At 45.0% G+C, this 13494-nt stretch overlaps 1 protein-coding gene across 2 annotated transcripts; it reads left to right on the top strand.

The window, feature by feature from the left end:
* The first annotated feature begins 7958 nt into the window (after positions 1 to 7958).
* LOC112887761 (WRKY transcription factor 6-like) lies at positions 7959 to 12265 on the top strand. Of its 2 annotated transcripts, none has more exons than XM_025954023.1 (6): positions 7959 to 8334; positions 8462 to 8551; positions 8663 to 8794; positions 9815 to 10186; positions 10298 to 10411; positions 11388 to 12265. In XM_025954023.1, exons 1-6 carry the CDS (start codon positions 8077 to 8079, stop codon positions 12084 to 12086), a joined length of 1665 nt encoding a protein of 554 aa, XP_025809808.1. In that variant the 5' UTR covers positions 7959 to 8076; the 3' UTR covers positions 12087 to 12265. The 2 variants fall into 2 exon arrangements, with proteins under 2 accessions (XP_025809808.1, XP_025809809.1); XM_025954024.1 differs by having other exon boundaries at positions 7960 to 8334; positions 9890 to 10186.
* Positions 12266 to 13494: the final 1229 nt, after the last annotated feature.

Raw genomic sequence — 13494 nt, 5'->3', positions numbered from 1 at the left:
CCAGGAATAATTGTACTAATAAGTTCATAATGATCTTTCTCTTTTGTGTGCCTGTAATATTGCTCTGATTAACGATGGATGGAAGAAGTAGCTTGTCCTGCTCTGCTACTCAGCTTAGTAGCGGATGGGCCGTAGCAGAGGAGTGGACCAAGAAGCAGTAAAGAGCAAAGTAAGTTCCAAGGTGGCCCATTTTCAGCTGTGCTTGGATGAGTGATGATGATTGATGACCCCTCCAAACCACTTGCACTCCAGCTCCCGGCGCCTCTTCCAAATCCATCCGCATCATGAATTCCTGACCCATCGCCGCCATGCCGGGACAAACGCCATGTTTTCCAGCCCCCGTCGCGAGCACTGAGTCAGTCAGTCACGGCGTCGCGTTCCCAGCTTGCATTGGAGTGCAGAACTGATTCTGCCAGTAGTCCGGGGTCGAGGGTGACGGCGATGACTGCGCTGGACCGGACTACTGGAAATATCCCCGGCGGTTCTGGATGTATACGGTCGACGACGGCGACGAAGACGAAGACGAAGCCTCCATCGTCGCCGTCGTCGTCGACCTGATCTATCCGCGCATGACTCTGCATGGAGGATCGGACCTGGTCATCATACATGTTCTTTCTCATACATGCTGTCAAGGTCGGCCAGCATGTTCTTCCTCAGTCTTCTTCGTCGGGAGAATATTAGTTATTCGATCCGCCGTCATCTAGTCGGCATTTGCCAGTTAGTGTACGGCCAAAATACAGAGTAGACTTTGTTAACGAGATAATAGGTTTTCCAAGGGAGAATGTTAGGGAATCGTGTACGGTTCTGCGTTGAAGCAAGTATACGGGATGGAGTGGTCGCCTAGCCTTCTCTCGTCAGCTTAGCTTCTTCGCTGAACTAACCTGTGCGTATGTAGGTCTTAAATAGGTATGCATGTATGTCCTAGATAGTTTAGGCCTTGCTTGTGTTTTAGCTAGAAATTCTGATATCGTGGAGAGTAGTTGAGGGTCCGTAAGCTTGATTTGGATTTGAGCTTATGGCCTCTTTCTCCTCTTCTCTCACTTACGTGCGATCACAATCACAATCAAATAAATGTGCTACTAGCCAGTGAGGCAGTGAGGATGCATCATATTTCCTCTATCATGAGACGTAAAAGCATCTCCAGCAGTATCTTAGTAAACATCTTCATGAATTATTGGGGGAGATAATTTTATAGTTTCCAATAATTCTATTTCAATACAACTAATATATTAGAATATATTAGAAGAGAGGGATCCCTTTATCTAAGGGGAATTGGGTGAAATATTAGGACAAACCAATAATTATTGAAGAAAGAGAGATGTATTAGGGAACTGCTGGAGTATATATCTTTTTCTAATATTGACAATTTAATAGGGAAAAGGGAGACTGTTGAATCGAGATGCTGTAAGAGAGAATAATTTTTTATGACAATTTAATGAGGATAGCAGAAGCACTTGTGCCCCATATTAATCATGTCTAAACCAGCTAATTGGCTGAAATCAAGGGATAACCCAGCCATTAAAATTTGAGATCTGGCTCAAAGGAGGTGCTTTTTAAGGAACGAGTTTTTTTTGTCCTAATATACCCACAGTTCCTTATATTTGTCGATAAAATCTGAGGAACACTACTCCAGCGTAACCCATCACCGCCGGTTCAAAAAGGCTATCACCGCCAGTTTGGGGGGAGGGGGGGGGCGTTGGATTTAAGTCGACACTGTTGGACGGGGCCATCACCGCCAGTCGCCGGTTCACAAACCGTTGGTGATGAGTGCGACTCATCACCAACCGTTTGAACCGGCGGTGAAGATCTTTTTCCGTTAAAAAGTATTCATATAATAATATTGCACCATTTTTACAGTATAAATAATTATAGCAGCAGAATTCAACCAAAGAGCTCATACATCGAGATTAAATGGAAGAGTCCATATATCAAGATTAAAACAAAGAGTCCATACATCGAGATTAAAACAAAGAGTCCATACACAAGTCCATACACCAAATATATTACAATGTTTGATAGAAACGATCAATACGATCTATGCATTATACCTAGAGCATGTTGTGTTCAGCTCCTGGCTTCACATCGTAGTCCACGAGCCATCCGGCTAGTTGCTCTTAAAGTGCTACTAGCTCGGATAAGAGCAATTCAGAAGTATGCAACTTATAGTTTCGTAAAAATATAAGACACAATAATAAGATACTAGACAAGTTAGGTAATTCAAGACACAAGAACATACATATCTTAATATAAAACCATTTCATATGAACCTATTGGTTGCCGAAGTGATCACTGGTGTAGCAGTGCATGTAATGCATTACATAGAACCTGCAGTGATCGTTGCCCGAAGGCTGCCTGTGGATATATTGAACCTCATGTACAGTGAAGTCTCCCTAAAAAGTCTATGATTTTTGCTTTTCTTATGGAACCTTGTGAAGGTCCTATGTGCAAAATTATGAACAAGAAATTGCATGAATAAGATACATAACATTCAAATATTCAATAGAATTAATTGCTTTACTTACTTGTTGAGGGCATCAATGACGGGCTGGATTGCTGACAATGGCTTCTTTCGTGAGTCTGAAACAAAGATTTGGCTAGTATCTAGGCAGATATCGAGTAGGACATGATGGTAGCTGCATATAAGGCACAACAAAGCAAATTAATAATAAACATGGTGAGTGTAACTTTGGTATGGAAGTAAAAAACGCACTTACAAGCAATTGTATGAAAGAAGTATGGATGTTTTATCGTGCATGGCAAGCAAAGCATTGTACAAGTAGTCAATAGTTTTTTGGCAAGTGGACTGTCTTCTCATGTACAACGTTAGGGTCCAAGAACTATGTGTTGCTAATCGCACTTTGTCTGCATTTGTGTGACTCCATTCTAGAAAGAATGATGAAAAGTTAAACACGCTAATGCGTGATAAAATACGCCAGATGAGCACTAGTAAGGATACTTACATAGTCCACAAGCTCATGAAATGATACAAGTGCTCGAATTCAACCTACATGTAGCCATCATCTTGTAGGTTCTTGTACGCCTTGGCGGTCTGCATAAACTAGTCAACGCCGTCGACAAAATCCAAATTTCCAGCCTTCGTACCGTACATCCATCCTCGATTCATCTATATGTACAAAAAAACGCATAAGAATTTAAATTTAATAAAATATTATCTCTACATATAGATTTTCGATTTGTCAAGTTTCATAAGAAATATCATACTTTAAGAAATATAAAAATATCCCGATTATTTAAGAAATTCTCTCTAAATTAACAAAGAGCCTTTACATCTCGATCATCACAAGTAAGGAATGCCCTCTACATTAACGAAAAGCCTTTACATCCCGATCATCGCAATTAAGAATTGCCCTCTAAATTAATTAAGAAAGATCCTTTACAACCCGATCATCACAATTTTGACATCAATCAAACCATAAATAGCTAGTTCCGTAGCTTAAATCAAGTATGCGAAGTCTAACCCTCAAAATTTAATAAGCCTCCATGATGACTTTTGATGAGAAATTGTCCTAAAATGAAGAAAAAGAGACTCTTCATGATCACTTCATCACAAAATGCATGATTAATCCTATGATAAACGATATGAATCCAATGGATTGCTAGCCACTTACCTAGCACAAGTTGGTGCACTCAAACACCAAAAAAGAGGAGCCCCCATGATGAGTTTTGGTGTGAAATAGTCCTAAAATGAAAAAAAGCTCTCTATGATCAATTCATCATAAAATGCAAAATTAATCCAAAGAAAATGGGTAGAAATTCAATGGATGGATGGTTACTAATCTTAGAACAAGTTTGTGGAGTCCATACATCAAGAATGGTGAAGTTTCAAGTGAATTTCAGCAAAAAAGGCCGCAACAATGGGGAAGAGGAGGTGTGGCCGTCAGGTTGGGGAAGAAAAGTGATGGGAGGAAGAAGGGGCTTGTCATCGTCTGTTCGTAACACCAACCGGTGGTGACGGGCCTCATCACCGCCGATTGGTGGCTGGAACCGGCGGTGATGACCGGCGACACTATCACCGCCGGTTCCAACGGTCACTACAGCCACCAACTTTGGAACCGACGGTGATGTCTCATCACCATCGAATCATAGCGAACCAGCGGTGAAGATCGACCAAATCTGTAGTAGCCCAGAGCATAGCTAGTCGCTCTCCCAACTTGAAACTTAGATGAAAACATAAGATACCACCTGTCTATCTATTTTATTTTTTATTTTTGAGAAGGACCTATCTATCTAGCTGAGCATCGAGTCATCACGTACTGATCCTTCAATTAAACCATCACGCCGTTGATATTATGTGTTATGGGGCCTGCCTATATGTCCCTCTCGCTTAAGAGTTAAGCTTATTTTCCCTCTCATCAAAAAGTCCGAGAGATCATACGCGCAGAGACTGACGACCGTGCGTAGCTAGCTTAATTAGGTCGTCACAAGTCTCTCTCCCTTGGCTTTTTCACTGGATCGAGATCATATTACCTCTTGCATCCACATCTACTACTTGCAAGTACCAGCCCAGTCCAGGCTCCGCCGATCCAGAGTGCAAGCCAGGGCGCCGCTATCTTTTACCGGCTGAATGAAGCCACCTACCTTTGGTAGACATTTTGCTCTCTCTCTCTCTCTCTCTCTCTCTCTCTCTCTCTCTCTCTCTCACTCTCTCTCCACGTACGTGCATGTCAACATGTCGTGCTCATGCATATGGCCATCACCTTTTTCTCCCGGCCCGCCCGGCCCTCTTGTTGCTTTCAACTTTAGGGCCCTCCCCTTTCTGCCCTTCCCTTTCTTCCCTGGCAGCATCTATGGTTGCTTCTTGTTGTTGACCTCAATTCCGTCGTCGTTTGCGACCGCGCGGCGACCTCGGTCGATCCTTTCCGTGTCTCATGCCGTTGTATGGTTCTCCATCGATCATACATCTCCGGAATTCCTTTTGGGCCGGGACTATAAATAAACAACTAGCCTGCATATACAGACATGTAGTCTTGCTTGCACAACGAACACACTTGACTTGTTAGAGGCTAGGGCTTGAATCCTTGATATTGGAGAAAGACAATTGTGCGCAGATCGACCCATACTCGAATTTCTTCACCACCTTTACCTAATTCGAGACCCTTTCTACACCAGCTAGAAAATAATGCTGGCTGGAGTTTGCCGAACAAGTCTTCTTCATTTATGTACAATGATGAATCTTTGCTTCTCAATATTTTCATGACCCGGATCGTATCACCACAGACAATTTTGCACCACACTTTTGCCAACTTAATTTCGATTCATTGGATGCATTACATTCGTGCATCACGTGACATGAAAGTCTGGAACTTAGTGGTCTCGGTCGCTCGTGTCGTGCACTTTATGTCAACTTTTATAGCGCAAATTCTTAAGCATAAGACAGCCTTGGCCGCAGGTGATCCGTGATCGCCTTTCCATATATTTTTTTCTTTCAGTTGTTAGCTTCCAACGAACACCGGGCCACATATGAAGTGTGTGATCGATCTTAGTTATCTCTCCTTACAAAACAAATGAGGAGGAAATATTTTCTTTCTATGGAATAACTACCATGATGTTCCTCGTATATGCGGGTCCAGGAATCCAACAAAGCCTGGACAAAGTCTAATGCATGCATTTCCCTATCTCTAATAGAAGAGGTCATGGGCACTTATGGCGCCGGAGCTCCGGGAGGCACCCATGTCGCCGGACCCTGGGTCCACCCCTAGGGTGCATGGTGGATCTAGAAAGTTTGTCTATGAAATCCCTCTCCATTTAAGCACTACACCAGGGAACATATTTTTTCTGTGAGGGTCAAAATCTGCCACAAAAGTTAGCAAAGCTGCCCAGGAAAGTTTTCAGATGGAAGACAAGCAAGTAAATACATCGCTAATGGAAAATTTCTTGACGTCTTTTCCAGGCAGCCACGTCAAGGAAACTAGGTTATTATCCAGGAAATATCTTCGGCAGTCAACCGCTAGGATATATAACCTTTTCTCTAGAGGTTTATGGCTGATATAGATAAATTGAATTAGTTTGCCTGATAGCTTGGCACAACCAATTGGAAAAATTGGGTTTTCCCTGACAACTGATCAAACCCAAGGAAATCACCTTTTGCCGACATCATGTACGGTCAGGAAAGAGGAGAAGCGGAATCATCAAGGTGGAATTGGTTCTGTTAGAATTAATATAGTGCATGAACTTGGAAGAACAATTGGGGTTGACCAATTAGCCGAAATAAGACCATCAAGCTCGATGTTCCCTTACAACATGTACCCAAGCCATCGTGATTATCTTAGCTTTTATATATACAACATGAAATTTGCATAAAGTTTTAAACTATTTTGAAAACTCACATATTTTGCATGTACTCCCTCCGTTCTAAAATGCAGGTCATTTTGGGATTTTTAGATTCACTATATCTGCTATGTATGTAGATATAATATATGTCTAGATGCATAGCAAAATTTACGAATTTAAAAAATTCAAAACAATCTAAATTTTGAAACGGAGGGAGTAATATATATATATATATATATATATATATATATATATATATATATATATAAAAGCATTCCTTGAGTATCCATCATGTACAGGGATTGGTTTGAACTCCGTAGGATATGGAAATGGAAATAACCAATATTGTAATAGCTAGCAGACAAGTAACGTCGACGGCTAAATTGTCAACGTGCGAGGGTGGAGAATGTACAGGCTACCGCTCATTCGTTAATCCCAGGCATTCTCATGGTAATCGACCAGGACAGCATCTAGGTGGCTTGTAGGAACAGGCCAACTTCAGCAGAATATTTTTGCATGTTAAGTCTAAGTTGAAAAGGTCCTTCCCCTTTGATTATGCGCATTGTCAACTAGCTGATGGCGGCCATTGACCAGATAGTTAATCAAGCTAACCCCAATGGCCGGCTATCTCGATCTTCCTCGTGTTTCTTTCTCAATTCTCCACAAATTTGCTACGGCTAGATAATGTATAAAAGTAATGATGGCTGAAAAATATGTGTGTGTGACTATATAAGTCCGATCCACCTCTATTTTGTCTTGCAAGTATACATGTGGAACTGCGTACAAGTAGTCTTCTTACAAAATCAATGATTGTGTTTGGATTTGTTTACAAGCACATGGACATAGAGCCATTTACCTTGATGGCCTACAACAAAACTAGTTGGAGGACTCGACTTGAGAAATTAGTAGTGGTAGCTATATATAGTTAGTCTTGATTTTCTTCCCTCCAAATTAAGTAATGTGTATATATAGTGAATTTGTGATGACACAACCTTAAACTCCCTGCTCCTTAAACTCCCTGCTCTTGTATGAGCTTTCATACTAAAATCTTGAAAATACTTTATTTAAGAATTAGTGTGTAAAACCATATCTGCTTTACCCTCGACGAATGGCTTTTTGAAGACCGCACCCCACGAGGTTTGCATTGAATCCACGCCATGGTCGAGTTGTTAAGATTTACTCCCTCTATTTTAATTTTAGACACAATATTTATTTAAGTGCATATTAAAAGATATGTATCTAGATTTGTTAAAACGATCTACATTTTAAAACGGAGAGAGTAATTAGTTTTCAGAAGAAACCTATTCCATTTGCCCGTATAAAAGGAATAAAAGGCTGTAAAAAACCCAGCCAGTAAGTTGAAACTGTTGACAGACAGAGATGCATGGGTCGTGGCCTCCTCTCCGCCACTCCCAGACTCGCAAAACGCAGCAGCCATTGACCCCATTGACCCGGCCCACGCGCAGCGACACGTGGACTGCGTGGCCTCCCGCCTCAGCCACCTATCACGCTGACGCATGGGGTGGCCCACCAGTTCCAACCCCATCCCATTGGTCCAACCTCCTCCTGCCGTCCCGTCTCCATTCTCAAGTCCAAAGTCCAAGTCTTTCCGTTTCACGTTTCGTGCTTCTTCTGTAGCTTGCACAGTTGGACATCTCTCTCTCTCTCTCTCGCCCCCCCCCCTCCCCCCCTAGCTTGTAGCTAGCTAGTACGGCCACAAGTCACAAAGTTGTATATAGCCTTCTCGTCCTCTCCATTCTCTGGCTTGAAACCTCCAATCCATCCATGGACCTGGTGCCAAAGCAAGAGCAGCACAAGGAGGAGGAGGAGAAAGAGGAAGAGAAGGAGAGCATGATCTTGGCGGAGCATAGCAACCGGGCCAACTTTGGCCACGGCGGCAGCGGGAGGAGCGAGATCAAGGAGGTCGACTTCTTCTCCACCGGCGGTGCTCGCCGCAGGACCGACGACGATGACGATGGCGACGGTGAGGATTGGAACCGAGAGGCATCAGGAGCACCAGGACGCGGTAATACCACGGTCAACGTAAGTCTTCGATCCAGATGAGCTTGAGATTGATGCTTGCGTGCGCAATTAAGACGGCCATTAGATCGATACATGTGTATGAACTTGATTTTTTGAGCCGGTTCGCGTGTCCTTTGGGTCCGTGCAGACGGCGCTTGACCTGCTGACCACGGCGGCGGCGACGCCGGTCAACGGCGGCGAGGGTACGGCTGCCGGGGCAGCGAGTGATCAGAAAGAGGTAGGCGCGGCTTCTCTCTTGTCCTTCCACGCATCAGAGTTATATTGATCATATAAAGCGTTCTATTGCTTCACGGATGTTGATCCTTTACACATGCTGCCTTGTACGTAGGCGGCGACGGTGGAGGGGGAGCTCCGGCAGGCCGGCGAGGAGAACCGGCGGCTCCGGCGGATGCTGGACGACCTCACCCGCAGCTACAGCGCTCTGTACCATCAGCTCATCCAAGCCCAGCAGCAGCAGCAGGTAAACTGAACTTACCAAGTCCGATCCTTGCATCTTGTTACCATCTCATCATCATCATCAGCTTCGCCGTTCATGTCGTCTCCTTGACTAACTTCCACCTGTACTTTCGTGGCTTAGTTCGTGTTCAAAGTCCAAAAGAAATGGCTTTGCGTCGCAATTGGAACCTAGCTAGTCAACGTTGTACTTCCATGCTACCAGAAAAATATTAAGATCCCTTGAATATCTTTTCCCTAAAATATCTCGTGAAAAAGCAGCAGCCAGCAAGGGTGACTGGGTACTTTATCCGTTTCACACAAAATCTGCTCCTATAATCCCGCGCGTATATATATATATGCAGAGCGGAGCTGATGATCACCTGCCATAATCTGTGTGCATCCAATGAATTGACACCCTACCCGTTCGATTCCCATTTTCTTTAGATCCATCTGATTTCTCAAATTTTAGTTCTTGTTCAATGCCCAACCAACTTTATGCGGCTAACCGAGAAATTGTGTAGGGGGGTTGGATCAGTGAAAGCTGCAGAAATATGCAGGGGTAACAAATCTTGCATTCACACATTACCAGCGTTACCCAAATCAAATGTGTAGCTACTGTATTTCTCTCTAATTTATAGTGTCAAAGGTTGCATAGCCAAAGTGGTTCAGAACTTCAGATGGCACCTCATTTCTGTGACACCACTACTAGGTATTATACGTTACTGAAATATGCAAGACCACTTGTGGTACTAGTTGAGCTTACTTGAGCTCAACTATTGTGCATTGAACCCCATAAACAAAGTTTCAACACCTGATTAGGTCGGTAGTCAAATCTTTGTCGCCCATTAATGATTTGGAGAGAGGTGTCTCGATCCATGTTTACGCGCTATATACAGTAGTAGCACGGGGCTACCATGTAGATCTCGCCATCGCAAGCACCTTTGGCCGTGCCAACAGGAACTAAGCTTGAGAGCAAAGCCACACTTACTAATGGTTGTTAGCGTGTTCGTGTCGATCGACTTACCACCATGCATCTCCCGCACAGTTCAATTTGACTGCTACGTACGTACTGCCAATGATCATGACAAGCAACGCCTTCAACTGCGATGGATGGATGCAGGCCAGCGGCGCGGCGAACTCGATGCTACCGGCGGCGACGGTGCCGGCGGGACTGCAGTTCGTGGACCCCCGCATGGCTCCGGCGATGCGAGCTGCGGCGGCGCATGACGGTGGCGACAGGGGGGACTCCGATGGTGGCAGCGGCAGCGCCGGCGAAGCGGAGCATCAGAACAATGGGAGGTCGTCGGCGCAGCAGGATGGGTCGGGGACGCCTGAGCGCGATGAGAACGCCGAGCGGGCGGAGGCGCCGCTGCGGAGGGTTAGGGTGTCGGTGCGCGCGCGATCCGAGGCCCCAATGGTATGATGCCAGCAGGTCTACTACTTTGTTGAGAGTTTGTGATGAAATTCTTAGTAGGCCATCCTTTTCTCATCAATCTCGTTGGGAATCGGTGCGTGTGTGTACATGTAGATCAGTGATGGATGCCAATGGAGGAAGTATGGGCAGAAGATGGCCAAGGGTAACCCATGCCCCAGAGCTTACTACCGATGCACAATGGCCACAGGATGCCCCGTCAGGAAGCAGGTTTGCAATATTATCTCCATGCATGATGGTTGCAATATGTGTGTTTAAACTGTTAAAAAAACATTACCCTTACAATTATATATAGCTATATAAATTGGGCTTAGGAAAATGGAAAATCGATCATGTCATATAAGAAACCACATCATAAGACAAGAGGGTAGCTGGGTAGGCCCATGGTTAACCTGAAACCTGGCCTTAGCTTAAACCCAGATTGATATAATCTTATAATATATATATATATGTTTAATGACTGGTCCATCAAGAAGGACATATTTCGGTCAAGGAGATGCCAAACAAATTGAGGCTGCTGGTTTACTTGATTTGAATTAAAGGGGTGACAACGAACTAGAGTACCAGGTATCAAGCAGCATACACGACTTAGCTAAATAAGAAAATGATGGCATGGTGTATTCCCATTATTATATGCCATGCATGGCCCATATGCTGCGTGCTTAATTGTAGAATTCAGACACATGCACGTACTTTCTTCCGACCAAGCACATTTCAATCTTTGGATATTCAAACATGCCATTTGAAAACACGCCCAAGAGACCAGCTACAAAAGGACATCTGAATACATCTTTGCGACTCTGACGACATATCCTAAGATGACATGCAAGTGTGAACGTTCGCAGGAGCGGTGCAGGCTGCACACTCGCATACGCTATCGATTTGAACCTAGCTAGCCAAATCACTACGGGTCATTTGTCCCTTCCTCTTTGTCTAACCTGTGACCTGTCCCCAATTAACAAATGCAAATGGAGATACTAGTAACTCACCATGATCGGTGAGTGACCTCCCTGAACACGTTTGCACTTTCTTCCACGGTCAAACAGCACTGATCGTGACATCTCACCTGCAGGACGCTGCTTCTAAAAAAATGGCCCAAACTCTCAACTTGTTTGGCTGGTGTGCATGCAAGTATGCAGCTAGAGAACATGCAAGAAGAGTGACTAATCGACACACGTGTGTGCAGGTGCAACGGTGCGCGGAGGACAAGGCGGTGCTGATCACCACGTACGAGGGCACCCACAACCACCAGCTGCCGCCAGCGGCCGCCGCGATGGCCAAGACCACCTCGGCCGCGGCCGCCATGCTCCTCTCGGGCCCGGCCGCCAGCCGAGACGCCGGCGCGCTCTTCGCGGGCCACCACGTCGCGGCGCCGGCGCCGCTCTTCCAGTCGTACCCCTACGCGTCCGCCGCCATGGGCGCCACGCTCTCCGCCTCCGCCCCGTTCCCGACCATCACCCTCGACCTCACGCACCCGCCGCCGGCGCCGGCCGCGGGCCTGCTCCCGCACCGCCCGCCGGCCCTCCCCGCGATGCCGTTCCCGATGTACGGCGGCTTCCCTGCTGCGCACAGGCCGGCGGCGGCGGTGCCGCCACAGCCGACGACGGTGTCGTTGGGGATGATGGACGCCAGGAACCGGTCGGCGCTGGAGACCATGACTGCCGCGATCACCAGCGACCCCAACTTCACTACAGCGCTGGCGGCCGCCCTGTCGACGATCATTGGTGGAGGGGGTGAAGCAGCTCCCCGGAGTGGTGCCGGCGGCAACGGAGATGGTAATAACGGTAGCGGCGGCACTGAGCCGAGCGCCACGGCCGCGGCGGCCGGAGCACGTGAGACGGCATTGCATGCGCTTTTACAAAGACTGCATGACAGCCGGCAATGACATTTTGGAATCAAAGCTTATGGACGACGACCATCTGTACATACATGCATGCATACACATCTAAGTCTGTACACACATCGGTTTTGTACGTTATCTATACCGTATAGTCCTATGTGGTAGTGTTGTAAATGGATTATATAATTGAGATTTTTATAGAGGCCATACGATTTAATTTTCCACACCTTTTCTTTTTGCCACCTACAGTAGGCAAGGTGTGAACAACACCGAACACACGCTGACATTCTTCTCCCGTGAATTTCTGGCCCAGAGCTGGTGGAAGCGGTAAGAGGTAGTAACAGACTCCCTATAAGACGAAAGATGGAGGTGTGTGGTCGTAGAGATCAAAAACTAAGTTCCATTTTCTAAAAAATGGGACAGAAAATGGCAGGGGAAAACGACCGTATAGATAAGGCAAGGCATATCTTGGCGGGCACAAAGAATATTGGGAAAAATTTAGTTTACACTCTTGAATTATAATAAAAGTTCGATTTTCAACCTTCGACTATAAAATCGGATAATGAAAGCCATTCAACTATCAAAACCGGACAAGTTTGGCTCATGAGTGGTTCCAAAGGTGATTTTATATATTTTTTAAAAAATCTGGTTAGATCTAAAATATCAAAACTAATTCATTTTAAATTGAAAATATATGAAACTAGTACCAAAATTTTTCTAAAAATGAAACCATAGTGGTATCGCTCTATTTGAATCTTATTTATAAAAAATAATAGGCATAGCTACAAGCAAATAAATACTAAGAACATAAAAAATATTGGATCCAAATAACTGACTAGTAGAGTGACAATAGATGGGTTACATTTTTAGAAAAATGATAGCACATGCTTCGTATTTTTTATTTTAAAATAAATTATTTATGAATTTTTTAGTTTAAACTTGATCATTTTTAATTTTCACAAAATGGTTCATAATGGTTCTAAGTCCAGCACCATCACCTGCGTTCATGATTTTTAGGCCAAACCGCTTTGCACGTTTATCAAAGCGTGATGTTGCTCGCTTCCACACGTAGCAAGCCTTCTATATTTTTTTTTTGCGAAAAGGGGGAGTTTATTGATAATTAAATATCAGTACACACCAGACTCCTAACAGACTCTGGAACAGAAGAGCAACTCTGACCCCAATCGAATTGCTAAATGCGCTAACAGACTCTGGAACTTATGAGCTACTTTATTCTGTTCTCTCCCCACCTTAATGAAAGACACCCGCTGCAGCTGTTGGCTTTCCTGCAGAGCGTCAGCGATGATTGGAGCCACAAGCGATCTGTTAAAGCCTCCCGACCGGAGCTTAAGCAGCACCGACGAACAATCCGTCACAGGATCATATCCCGATCAGTGCATCTCGGCGCAAGCCTGATGCCCTCCAGGCATGCTGCAGCCTCGACTTCCGCTGC

Source organism: Panicum hallii, chromosome 3 (genome assembly GCF_002211085.1).
Source record: "Panicum hallii strain FIL2 chromosome 3, PHallii_v3.1, whole genome shotgun sequence".
NCBI classification, from domain to species: Eukaryota; Viridiplantae; Streptophyta; class Magnoliopsida; order Poales; family Poaceae; genus Panicum; species Panicum hallii.
The sequence above is the reverse complement of the archived record's forward strand: the minus strand, read 5'-3'. Positions and strand labels throughout refer to the sequence as shown.

Coding starts and splice junctions, on each gene's coding strand:
- LOC112887761 (XM_025954023.1), top strand. CDS start 8,077: ATGGACCTGGTGCCAAAGCAAGAGCAGCACAAGGAGGAGGAGGAGAAA. Junction 10,187..10,297: donor CGCGATCCGAGGCCCCAATG/GTATGATGCCAG, acceptor GTGTACATGTAG/ATCAGTGATGGATGCCAATG. Junction 10,412..11,387: donor GATGCCCCGTCAGGAAGCAG/GTTTGCAATATT, acceptor ACGTGTGTGCAG/GTGCAACGGTGCGCGGAGGA.